Source organism: Dermacentor variabilis, chromosome 3 (assembly GCF_050947875.1).
Source record: "Dermacentor variabilis isolate Ectoservices chromosome 3, ASM5094787v1, whole genome shotgun sequence".
NCBI lineage: Eukaryota > Metazoa > Arthropoda > Arachnida > Ixodida > Ixodidae > Dermacentor > Dermacentor variabilis.
This window is the reverse complement of record NC_134570.1, coordinates 109,746,177-109,759,350: the sequence shown is the minus strand read 5'-3', so window position 1 is coordinate 109,759,350 and position 13,174 is coordinate 109,746,177. Positions and strand designations below refer to the sequence as shown.

Sequence of the window (13,174 nt, the reverse complement as noted above, 5' to 3'; positions counted from 1 at the left end):
GTTCCTCTTTACCGACAGAAAAAAAAAATTCGCTAACCCCGAGAAGACGCCGTCAAAATCCATCACGTCACGACGTGCTCGTGCAGGTGTAGTATAAGTACTTCGAGGCGGCGTGACCGCCCATCTTGCGCCTGTTCGGGTTCACCTAGCCTACACTAACGGTAACAGTGGCTTTCTCAGAATCGAATAAGGGTAATTCACTGAAGGTAGGTTAAAACTGCGCAAGAAGCGAACACAGCGAAAGAAACACACGACACCCCACGAGCACCACCACTACTGCGCTCGTGGTGTGTTGTATGTTTCTTTCGCTGTCCTCGTTTTCCGCGCAGTTCTAACCTACCTTCAAGTATGAACCAACTAGCCCTCAAGAACGTCCTAGTAAAGTAATTCACCGCTGCAGCGCAAGTTATACTTTTCCCTTTAGCGTCCGTCTAATAAGCGTTTCCTTCTCTCCTCTTTTCCTCCATGCGCCCTTCCGTGGGCAGCGGCGAGCAGCGGCAGCGGCGCCATGGACAGCCCCAAGAAGTCGCCGGTGTCGGCGGCCTCGGCTTCCGCGCTGCCAGGCCTCTCGCGATCCGCCGAGGAGATCTACCAGAGCAGCGGCTCGTCGGACGCGAGCACGCCCCGGGGCGCCCCCGGGAAGCCCAAGAAGCGCCGAGACGGCCGCTCGCCCTGGGGCTCCATCTCCAGGGTGTTCCTCAGGGCGCGCCAGAGGAAAGCGCTCGAGCCGGCGCTATACGGCACCACGACGGGTGGGTGTGACGTATACGTCTCATTCGGAGGCTGTTGCTGAAAGGGCTTTTCCAGCTGAATATATTGATCAAAATCTATGTGGGAAATGGGAATAGAAAGAGGAAAAAGGGAGAGAGTAAGCACTGAGTGCGTGTGGGAGCGACACTATAAACACTGTAAACGAAAATAAACCCAGCTGGGAGTTTTTAAGAGGTGATGTGCCCTAAAACCTCCCCTCTCAAATATTTACTCCGATGTATGGGAGCAAAACAGCGCCATCCCCTCGTTTCACTCCGCTGGCTAGCTGCGGGAGTATTAAGGCGACATGACGCGATTTTACTCCGCTTAAAAATCTTGTTCTCCCGTGAAACTCCGACAGGGAGTTTTAAAAAAACTCCCATCCGCCGATACAGGTTGGTCACGTGGCGCTTCCCATGAGGCTGTGCGCCTCGCCAGCGACCGGGCGCGTTCGGCGGAGCGGGCAGTGCTCATGGCTGACGGTTTGTTTACGTCTGTGAAGTGTCGTTCCGCGACAGCGTTTCGTCAATTTGTTTCCCGTATTTCCTTCCAGAAAGTGTTATTGGCATGCCTGAAGCTCACTGTATCTCAGCATCAAGTACATTAGCTGTGATCGCTTTGCTGACAACGATGATTGCAAGAACCACGTTTTCAAGTGCGGAAAAAGGCTTAGGTATACCTCGAAGCTGCTCACTGGCTCGTGATGTCGGCTCACGTTCTGGCTGTGTTTTCGTGCTGCGTCACCCTGTCTTGTGTTCTTCAGTACGTGAAATGCGACTTCTATGACCTTTTAGTACATGCTGACAACGTCCAGTGTAGTGTTTGAAAGGACCGCGTAGCAATGGCAACAGTAGCCACTGTTCGAGCGACGACATCCGTGCTAGTCGCGCATGAATGGCGTAACCCAAGTTCGTTGCGGTGCTGTGTTGCCAGTGAGAAAGACCGGAGTGCAAGCAACTGTTTTTATGTATCTGTGAACGGATATCCTCGCCCGAAGAAAAACGGTAGGACATAAGTATGCGTACTGAAAATAAAGCTTCTTATTGAGCGATGTGAATCGAATTGTTATCGCGCATATATGTTTTGGTCACGTCGTTGCTTCCTATATTGCATTAACATTACGCTCTATCCGAGGCATTGATTTAGACGCATGCCTGCTGGCTCCGAGTTTAGGGATTCACTCGACAGATCAGCGATGTAGCTCCTTTTCGCAACCGAGACAGATTGCTCGGACGCAGAGCAAGTAGTGCGGTGTATAAAATGTATGACTGCGCATTTCTCGGTGTTAATTATGTCGGCTGCTGCGGGTCATGCTCAAACGTAATAATTTCTTGCTACGCTACCACTATATCGCAAAAATTTAATTTTGCTATGCAACACATGCACTTACATTTTTCTTGCTTACTGTAACTAACGCACTACTTTTTGGCCGCGAACGCCGGCAGTGTGCGAAGTCGCTTCAGCACTCACAGAATGGCATGATAATTTTGAAAAATTACGCCATTAACTTTTTCTCTCTCACTATTTTGAATTAACAGTTTTGTGTTGCTTAAGGTATTCTGTTAATTTCAGAGAGAGAGATCTCGTATGAACGAGCATGTGAGTCGTAATTCTGAAAACAGCACAGCTGCTCCCTAGGCGGTTTCGAGGCACACAATATCGTGGCTATATATACTGGCACCGTTGCTTCTTGAGTATCGCGTGTACGTGTGATGTCTTTCAAATTTCTGCATTGGGTGTTTCTGAAATGTTTATGTATGTCATGATATATGTGCTTTCATTGACTTGTTCCGTCGAATTCGACGCGGTCTCGTGTGCATATTTCGAAATTTGACCAGCAGCCTCTGCATGTAAACATGTTCGCGCAAACTCACGCGATGGCTCTTTTTATACTCCCATTGCACCTCGAAAGAACTCCGTCAATAGCAAAGCAAAAAATAAAGACAGAAAAAAAACTCCCATAATTCCACGCGAAAATTCCGCTCGTACGGAGTAAAAATTCTACTCCGATCATACGGAGCAAAAAAAACTCCGAACCGGGGGGTCGCTATAGGACAAGCAGTATACTCCCACTTCGGAGTTATTTCCGTTTACAGTGAAACGGTCTCGTAAGCCGGTGCACTTCAAGTATTGCACCAGTGCACGAATCGCTTTTCGAGCCAGTGACGCGTGTGGCCACGGTCCGAGTATCGTTGACTCGGTGAACGGTCTCGAGTCCAGTCGGCGTAAAGTTGCCGGCAGAGAGCGGCGTTGCACATCGTAGCGAGGGCAGGTACACAATAGGTGCTCGGTGGTTTCCTCGCACCCACAGGAGTCGCACATCGGGCTCTCGGCCATTCCCAAGCGATAGGAGAACGCGTTCGTGAACGCCACTCCCAGCCACAAGTGGCACAGCAAGGTTGTTTCGCCGCGGGAAAGGCTAGATGGCAGTTGTAGCCGTAGCGTGGGGTCCAGTTTATGTAATCGGCAATTGAAGGCACCGGAACTCTAGAGATCTTGTGACTTCTTGCGTGCAAGTAGGCAAAGTTTCCTGGCAGCGTCCGACCTCGCCAAAGGTGTTGGACGCGTCTGGGTATGTTCGTGGGCAGACCGGGCAGCCTTGTCAGCTAGGTTGTCAACGAAACCCCTAGTGTAGGGTAGCAAACCGGATGCTCTTCTGGTTGACCTACCTGCCTTTCCTATCCTTGTTTTCTCTCTCTCTAATCTATGTGGGGATAATGGGGGGAGGAGGGGGGGGGCAAAGGTGCTACCCCTCGGCACACCGCGCGCCGCGGTTGGCACTACGCCTGTTCGAGAACCGTGGTATATGCGGTTCGAATTCGAGGAAGCAATGGACGACAACCACGTGTGCACTAGGAAAGCATTTATTACGCTTGCAACTGACACTTCGAGTACGCCAGCTAGATATAGTTTACATCGCTGGCGGTTTCTTCGAAGGGAATGGTCCACCAGGTAAAGATGGGTTTCTCTGTTTTCTTCATGCCATCGTCGTCATCACATTGTCCTCAAGTTGTCGTTGTCACGCTGTCATCGTTATAGCGCGTTTGTCGTTCCACTGTCATTTTTTGTCGCATTCCATTGTCCTCAGTGTGTCGGCGTCGTGCAGTAATGCCTTCGTGAGCAGTAGGAGAGAGAGAGGGATAAAAACATTAATAATATGCTGGAGAAGCTATCCTGGCTGATCACCTGAGAAAGAGAAAAGCGTGGTGGGAAAGCCAAGGAGGTTATACTGTATACTGAAGGAAATGTAAGGGGGACTTAAAAATGGAATGAAAGACGGAGGGATAAAGGAAAGGCACGAAATAAAATAAATAAAGCAAGTCTGGCATGCTAGTGCAAGTGTTGGATGATAATTTCGATGTACACAGTGATTGCATGAATACATAAACAACACGTGTGCAGTTAAAAACACACCACATGCACTATATAAACATTTACAGACTTTGGTTAAGGCTTGTTGCCCGCAAGAACATCAACAGCGCTTTCTTGGCGCGCAACACACAGGTGGCGCTTTGCCACGGGCCGAAAATGTGCCGCCGTTGCCATGGGCGATCTTGGAAAGCGAGTGCCAAAGCAAAGTGACACTATACCGGAGTATGTCGCATATAACCGAAGCAACGGAAGTCTTACGATGGCCGTTATACGTGTTAAGTAAGCGTGGCTTCAGAAATACGGGTGTGTCGCTCTCTGCTCGAATTCTAACCATATAACCGTCGACAGTCATCGCGACACAAGTTCTGCTGCGGGCCGAAGTCCGTGGGAAAGTCATTGGGAAAGTCACGTGGCGTTCTACCACGATACTATTGGCCCTGATATAATCTCGACCGGGTGAGGTGGGCCTTCCCCGTAGGAATCAGGAAACGACGACGGAGCCGGGCATAGTGAGGATGAAAAAAAAGTAGAAAATATTGTATTCACTTCATTGGTACATGGATGTGACCCTAATCTGAGTCTCGAGCGGTCTCCTTCAACACGTGGGCCAGCACGGCCTTAAATAACCACTGGTGGTCCTGTCGTCGTCGCTGTCTTCTTCCGGAGTCTGCGGATTAGTAGTGCTTTTCGCCGTCAATCCTTTTGTGTCAGCTTGGGGAAAGCGGGAGGGCGCCTTCTTGCCTTTGAGTTTGCCTTGCATTCTTTTATGTCAGCTCGGAGAGTGGAGGGGGCGCCTTCTTGCCTTTTTGGTTTGTCTTGCATCCTTCAGTGTCAGCTCGGGGAAAAGCGTGTCGTCGATTCGGAGAAGAGGGCAATCATGTCGACGTGGGGAAGCTCGCCTGAACGCCTCTTACATCCGGCAGGTCGATCATAACAACATGCAGATAATATTTTCACTCTGTAGCCAGAGCTATAGAGCGAAGGCTATTCAACAAGTTCGATACCGCATTCTGTGACCACTCGATGTCTAGAAATGCACTTCTTCCAGGCGTTGGGTGGAAGGAATGCCAAGAAATTCTGTGGTGATTTAGCGGTAAATGCGAGAGGAATGAGTTAGCATTACGTCGCACCTCTTTCAGGTCATTGGTCCATCAGTAAAACAGCTTTCACCGCACATGGAAGCTGTTGTTCAAGAGCTCGTGTGACACATGTCCTGGCTCTTCGAGGAGCGAAGTTCAACTGACGCGGTCCTGAGCAGACCTACGTCAGTCACGCACGCACGCACGTACACATACCGCTACCACTTCGCCGGCTTCCCACACTTTGACACTCCTAATGCAAACGCCTTAAAAGCTGAATTTGTGTGAGATCTACGTTCACTCTACATTCATCCGGCTAAATATGTCACACGATATATATATATAGCAACAGTAGCGTTGGTATGGCTGCTGGTTCGTCAGCGAGTAAAGGAAGGCAGTCGTTCCATGTACTCACCTTTCTTACGCGCACCGACATCGTGTTTAAGCCGTACAGGAAGATATTCCCTCCGAGAGAATTCGGTGATGGAGCAGTGCTACGTACAGTTTGATGCGACGTGGATGGAAAACAAAAGTCCGTATGCCACCCACATTCATTACAATTTGAGTCAATACTCTGCATTCGTCCCACGGCTATGTTCCACCTAGCGGAGTCGATCTAAGGTCGGTATCAGTAGGGATGGTACGCACGTATGGGGCAGTACACTTCTGGACCGATGCTGCGGTCAGCGGATTTGGCTGGCATGACTTCTTGTGCTTCCTTCTCGCCTCGTTTTTAAGGCGTAGTATGTTCTATACGATATCGCAGCATTAAAGTGTTCGACGTGAAAGAGAAGTACTTATACTCAGACATAAAAAAACATAGAGATACGTTTGGCTGTCGCTTCCGAAAATCTAGGTTCGAGTACAATAGCCTTCTTAAAGGAAGTATAATTAGAAAAAGTAATGAGGTGTCGGCAATAACTTTTCCATGTTAATATGTTTTTCCTGTTTACGGTCTCGGTGTCCAGGCCCGGAGTCCTCGCCTCAGCACCACAGCCACCACCTGCAGCTCCAGCAGCAGCGCCAACGGTGCTCGTGGTCTCCGCAGGGTGGTGCTGGTCCCAGCCTGGGTGGTCCTCCGCTGCTGACGCAAGAGGAGGCGGCCGAGAAGCTCCGCCTTCTGGAAGAGGCCCAGGGGACGCCCATGGAGCGCTGGAAGGCGCCCACGGTGCTCGCCTGGCTGGAGCTTGCGCTCGCCATGCCTCAGTACGGGCCAATGTGCGCCGAGAACGTCAAGAGCGGCAAGGTGCGTACGCATGCGCGACAAGAGAACGGGGTCAGAGAAGGGGGAGGGTTGTACATGAAGGCTAAGGAAAGTGGAGCGAGTTAATTATGCAGAACAACATTCGCATCTTCTTGTCTTTTTTTTTTTAACAGGATCAGTGTCGGGAAACATCGGTATTAGCGCGTAAACGGCCTGTTCGTTATTGTTTTAATTGTGGCTTTGTTGGTATGGCACGCGTTCACGAGAGATGATTAGTCAGGGTGTGCTTTGGAATAACGGACCGAGTCCCTTTCTTCGATAGGAATACAAGTCGTATTAAAACAACGCAACGCTAATAACAAAAAACAAAGTCAGCAGACTCCGGCGGACTCTTCTGTTACTAATCTTAAATTGTTGCGAACACCAGTTATGAACGCTAAATTCCTCGATACGTTTCATACTCCGTCATTACCACCAGAAGATCGCAACTACTTTTAAAAGACATATGTATACTTCTGTGCTACTTGAAGCGCTTCTGAGAACCACTCCATAAATCCTCCCTCTTGTGATCAGGCCTGACATCACTTCGAGGAGCTGCTCTTCTGCATACACACACAACGTGTACTCTCCATCGAGTTCGTGGAAAGCGAATGCCGCCTACGCTAGTTTCAATTTTGAGTACTCGTGCAGCTTCAGCAGCATGCTGTTTCTACGCAGCCGGACACACACGCTAACTGCAGCACCTAATTAAAAATTGGAGGACGCTTAAGCTTCGCCTTCAAGAGTGGAACGCGACAGCGTTCCCGTCGACCCGCCAAGGGGTGTAAGACAATGGGCTACGGCGCAGCAACTACGCGCCCCGCATCGGACGCGGTGAGCGTCGAGCAACGCAGCGTTCGGCGCGACAACGAAATGTGCGCCTGAGCAAGCGACGCACGCCTGAGCCTTAGAGCCTCGTTTCTAAGGCAACACCGCGTTCACTAGAGGCGCTTTTGTACCGCTTTGAAGCATCGAACACGTTGGTCCAAGTAGGCCAACGTGTTTTTATGTATGTATGTCATTTTGTGAATACAGAAAAAAAAGAAACTCGTGGCTCAGTGGTAACGTCTCCGTCTCATACTCCGGAGACCCTGGTTCGATTCCCACCCAGCCCATCTTGCAAGTTGTTTTTTATTCATGAAGTGCCTGCTGGGATTTATCGCTCACGGCCAACGCCGCCGACGCCGACGACACCGGCTTTTCTGCGACACGAGCTCCTTAACGCTGTCGCGTTAAAAAGCATGCAAACAAGGCTCCCGCGCCTTCGTTGGTCACGATAAATGTGACGTACAACTACGACTGATAAGTGACGGAGCGAAATAAATTCACAGGGCACTTAGTTATCCCTAAGTGGATGAAGACCTTATTCCACAACGCAAGGTCGTGGGTTCGACTACCACCAAAGATCGATGGTTCGACTCCCGACAGAGGTTGTCGGTTCGAGCGCCCTGATTAACTATCCTAATTAACTGTTCCTAAATAACATCGTACTAATAACACCAAAGGTCTTGGATATGAGTACCTCAATTAACTCTATTTTAATCAACTGCACCCTCATTAACCGCGCTTTAATTAACACAAAGGTCGTGGGTAGGACCTATAACAAAGGTCGTGTTTGGAGTGCCTTAATGTACCATATCTGAATTAACGGTGCCCTAATTACATCCGCCTTAATTAACACCAAAGGTATTGGATTCGACTCCCACCGATGGTCGAGGGTTCGCGGCCTTTCTTTGTACCACCGCGTGGTCACGCCGCCAACGCCGGATTTTCCGCCTCACGAGCCATTTAAGGCTTTCGCATTAAAAACTGTTCGGTTGCAGATGGGCATACACGCGCCCAAACTTTCTCAGTGGAGGCGACCGAAAGAGCAGTGAACGCCTGGATTGCACAATTCTGTCAACGAGCGCGGCTTAGACTTCGATCGCTTGGGGCTTTTCTTTTTTCCGTTCATCTTGCGCCACTATTTATTTCCGCTGTCGCTCCTCCCTGCTTTTCCGAAGCCCTCTCACCATCTTTACAGGGCTATATATATCGAGCCGACTGATATCGAGGAGGATCGATTGCTCTCCGCTATAGCCGTTAGTGCTGCTCGACGCGCGAGGCCGGCTCTTCTCGCAGCCATCTTGCACAACCGAGGCGGCAGTGAGAACCGTCCGGTGAGAACCGTCGACGACTCGCGCACTGCGCTTGTCGTCTCCATATCCTACGCTCCTCGCTATTGCGGCGCCAGCTTCGGCCCCGCGGACTTCGGAATCTTCCCGTCAGGACGCAGAGGTGTCACGACGAGGTGACGGGTACGTGAGACGGCTCTGCAGAAGCTCCAGTGTCAACGCGCTGTACACCGCTTCCTCGGCTTCTCAGTGACTGAACGGGTCTCATGCCAGGGCGGAGAATGTGATCGCTCATCGGGAAGGAAATTGATTTCAAAGCGCGGCCTCTGCTGGTACTAGCCAAACTTTATACCCGTCTATTTCCTTTCGTTTTATAACTGCATTTAAGGAGATTTTGGTGCCTATGTGTGGCGCGGGTTGCTGCTCCTCTCTGACTTAGTAGATTTGCCCATAATGTTCAGGCCCGTCTTGTCTTGCGGCAAGGGTTATGGCGCAACCTCTCCCATGGAACACGAAGAGTGTACTTACGGCTTTCTTTTTTTTCTTTTTGAGACCTGGCGCCACAGCCCAGGTGAATTTTCACGCCATTCGTTGAGTTCCGTCGCTGGCGCGTGTGGAACTGAGAAGGCACGTTATTGATTATTGGCAGCGCTGCATGCGTGAAAGCGATATGGAAGCAGTCGAACCATCTTATAACAAGCAGTGATACAACAAATTATCGGTTATAAAAAAGTAAATCTGACCAGTTTCCTGGTGATACCAGCGAGCAAGCATTGTATGCTTATAACGAATATAGCATATAGCGAAGGTAATCTTGTGTCAAATGAAACTTCGTTATAATGAAGTTTGACTTGTTCAGTAATGACTAATGTCAAATTAGGCCAATTTTCGGCAACAAATGGTTCCATTGCCATAGGCTGTTGAAGGCTCAAGTTACTCAGGACGAGGATGTGCTGCTAATCAGCAAATCAGGTCTCGTATACTTCATCTCGAAAAAAACTTGCCTTACGACGACAGTCATGATTGGTCATTGCAGTGAGGCTGATCGCCATAATGAACGGCGCGTTCTCGAATGCCGGCCAATGAGGAGACCTTACTTGAAGAGAGAACAAGGCAGCAGAAATTAAAACGTTCATAACGTCTTTTACGTAGCCAGCCTTACGAGTGCGACGAATAAGGACTCGAATATTTCTGTTATCTTTAAATACGTAACACCAATAGACAATTATGAAACGAATGAAGGCACAGATATATTAACTGTGCTCTTTAGTAGAAGTGTAGAAATAATAATGAAGCAAAGGAAAGTGAAAGAGGAAAAAAAAAGAAACATTTCTCGCCAGTGCCATTCTAACCCGAAATCTTCCAGATTACGCGTGCGACGCCTACACAATCAGCTAACGCGGCGGTTTTCACCTCGCCCACTTTCTTTGGGTATATTTATGGGCTTGATTGTCTAGGTGTCAGTGTGCTTCCTTATTTCAACGCAGATTTTGCTGGAGCTTTCCGACGCCGAGCTCGAAGCTGGGCTGGGCATCACTAACGTCATGCACAGGAGGAAGCTGCGTCTTGCCATCGAGGAGCACCGAGAACCCTCTATATGGTAAGTGGCAAAAAAGCGTGCCTGCTGGTGCTTTCTTTTTTACATCCCTTTAATTTTCTACGCACTGTCAAGGTGTTTATTGACAGGGTACGCAAGGAGAGAGAGGTCGAACTCGGCGCGGTAACCAAAAACCCTGCGAGCAGTCCGAACAGGCCCCGTGCGTAAAGCGCTGGTGATGGGCCTGACTGACCGGCACTTCTTTGTTACATTTAGTACGCTGGAGATTATTTAATTTATTTACGTTAACTTATTTTATCAAAATTCTTCACAATATTTTCATCACACGTCTAATTTACAGTTCTAGTCTCACGCTCCACAATTTAAATCTAGTTTAGCTTTACTACTAAGCATAAGAAAAACCGCCTGCTTCTTGGCCAATCCCCCATAGTGGGTATGCGCCACTGTCTGGGACACAAGACAAGACAAGATGCGCCCGGATGATGATGATGATGATGATGATGATGATGATGATGATGATGATGATGATGATGATGATAGCCTCATGTTATGGCTCATACCCACACTGGGGGATTGGCCAAGAATTGCGTGCTGAAACGTTCACCTATTCTTTTTGAAGTGCCACTTATTCGATGAGAAAAAAAAAAATATAACGAAAGAGAGATAAGAAAACATACAAAAACAAACAAAATACAAGACAAAAGTTAAAAAGTTATTCGTTTTGTTGACTGTATGTAACTGCAAACGGCATCAAATACGTCCCTGTGACTGACCCCTCTAACCGGCGCTTCTTCTTCGTTACAGCACATTTGCCATTATACGTGCCGTGTTAACGCGAATTAAAGCGAATAGGGAACCCTCGAAGGGGCGATATATGTCTCGCAAATATTTGCATTATGTCCGCTCAGAGTAAACTCTCGTGCCTTGCTTCGTAATCTTCCGGTTGTTCTTGTACTTATTTATTTAATGACTTTTAACTGTAAGGCTCCTTTATTGCCTTTAGGCTACCACAAAAAGACGCCGGCTACTTATTGTCGCGCAGAATCAACACACACGAAGAGAAATGCAAGCACAAGGCGGCGTAGAGTAATAAAAGAAATGCCCTTAGAATAATAACAGTGACATAAAGACGTCCCGTGAAGACACGTAAAACTGAGTGAGGTCACTCCATTTGTTCGTTATGTCCCTTGTTCGTACGTGATTAGCTCATTTCGGGCAATTGAGGTATGCGTTTGTAAACCCCTTTGCATTCCACCTATCCATGGTGCTAGGTCAGGCCCAATTTTTTTTCGTCCCGTGGGCTCTCGAAAGCGGGATGCCCACGTACGCCGTCGTGAGGAGATCGGGCAGCTGCGTCCGCTAGGTCGTTTATATATGGGTGCCGCAGTAACTATAAGCAACCGTAGAAGTGTCCTCGCATCTGCTTTGTCAACGGCGCGACGATGTACTTGCCTGATGTCTGCGGCCCGTGGCACATGGGACGCAGTAAGGAGCGTAAACACTCTGGAGAGCTGGCTTCGACCGAATTTGCACTTTCGTCTTCCTTCCGGCGTCTCGCAACTTGATGGCACCCTTCTAGCTCGCCCATTGCTTGGAGGAACATTTCTTAAATGTCCCTCGTCGGAGTGGGCTCTTTGTGTCTTTTGTGGATGCAGCGAAACACCCCGCACACCTTCTTCGTGAGTGCACTCGTTTTAATCCGATCGGCCGGACTCGTAAAAGTGAAAACTCTTGGCCACTGGCTTACACAAACATCGGCACAAACGGCTGTAAATATGCTGCTGTGCGCATTTGCGCACATTTTCAGATTTGCACTTTGCATGCATGTGCACATAACTGTGCACTGTGTCATTCCTTACGTCTATCTTTCCTTTACGTTCATATCTTTAAAATTAAGTAATGGGGTTTTATACGTGCCAGAACCACAATATGATAATGAGGCACGCCGTAGTGGTGGAGCCTGGAATAATTTGGGCCCCCTGGGGTTCTTTAACGTCCACCTAAACCTAAGTAGACGGGTGTTAGGGCATTTCGCCCCCATCTAATGCGGCTGCAGTGGCCGGGATTCGATACCGCGACCTCGTGCTTAGCAGCCCAACACTATAGCCAGTAAGAAACCACTGCGGGCGTTTATCTCTTTCTTGCCGGCAATGAATGCATGCTGTGTGGTGCCTCTAATCTGAACAAAGAGGACGTGCTAGTTGCTTTTGATTATTTATGTTGAGCTTTCCGTGCACGAGGTTGATCGGTTTATTAAACCCATATACACAAACCCGGCGGTGAATCAAAAACCTGCGTTTGGCTTCACCGACTGCATTTACATAGCCGCCCTCCCGTGCTTCAACGACGCCCATCGGGAATTTCTTCAGACCGATTTTACGAACGCTTATTCACATTCTTTATGGCGGACAGCGCCATTTGTAACACATGCGGCGCAGGAGAAGCGTTAAAGCCCCTAGTTGTGCGGCCGCCCGACGCACGAGGATCAGAGGCCCGCTTGTTGGACAGCTGCAGGGAAATTAACGTTATTAAACTACAGACCATCTTGCCGAAAACAGGTTCGGGAACGTGGCCTCGTGTGTCTGCGATGTGTAAAGGCACAATATTGCTGCTGCATTCCTTTGGGTGCACCAGCTGAAAATGGCCGCTTATAACTAACTGAAATATGGACGCTTCAGCGCGTGTGTGAGGGCGTGCTGCGAACATTTCTTCCTTTTTGCTCCCCTTGTTCTAATCTCCCAGTCTCATTTCCGCAATGCAGGGTAGCCAACCAGGCTCGACCTGGTCGACCTCTCTATTTCTTCCTTTATCATTTCTCTCTTTCCCTCTCTCCGCACTGCTTGAAAACATGCTCCAGTGCTTTCGTGTATAGAGGCTCCGCGAGGTGCCGGTTGCAAGTATACTAGCGCACAAATTGCGAAAAGAGCGTTCCTGAAGCTGAATGTCTGCTTCGTTCGACGCGTGGTGACAGATACCGGCTTGGCATGGCAGGAGGCGGTCGCGCACAGCAGTTGCGCCTCCGTTTATGTCGACAGACTAAAACCCACCTGGGGCTACA

At 49.1% G+C, this 13,174-nt stretch overlaps 1 protein-coding gene across 2 annotated transcripts in view; it reads left to right on the top strand.

Annotated features, from left to right (window-relative positions):
* Positions 1-13,174, top strand: part of Liprin-gamma (liprin protein kazrin) — a 248,475-nt gene that overhangs the window by 210,499 nt on the left and 24,802 nt on the right. For both annotated transcript variants that reach the window (XM_075686163.1, XM_075686162.1), the window contains exons 8-10: positions 486-752; positions 6,170-6,447; positions 10,046-10,158. In XM_075686163.1, coding sequence (XP_075542278.1) covers positions 486-752; positions 6,170-6,447; positions 10,046-10,158 — 658 coding nt within the window. The remainder of the gene's footprint in view (positions 1-485; positions 753-6,169; positions 6,448-10,045; positions 10,159-13,174) is intronic.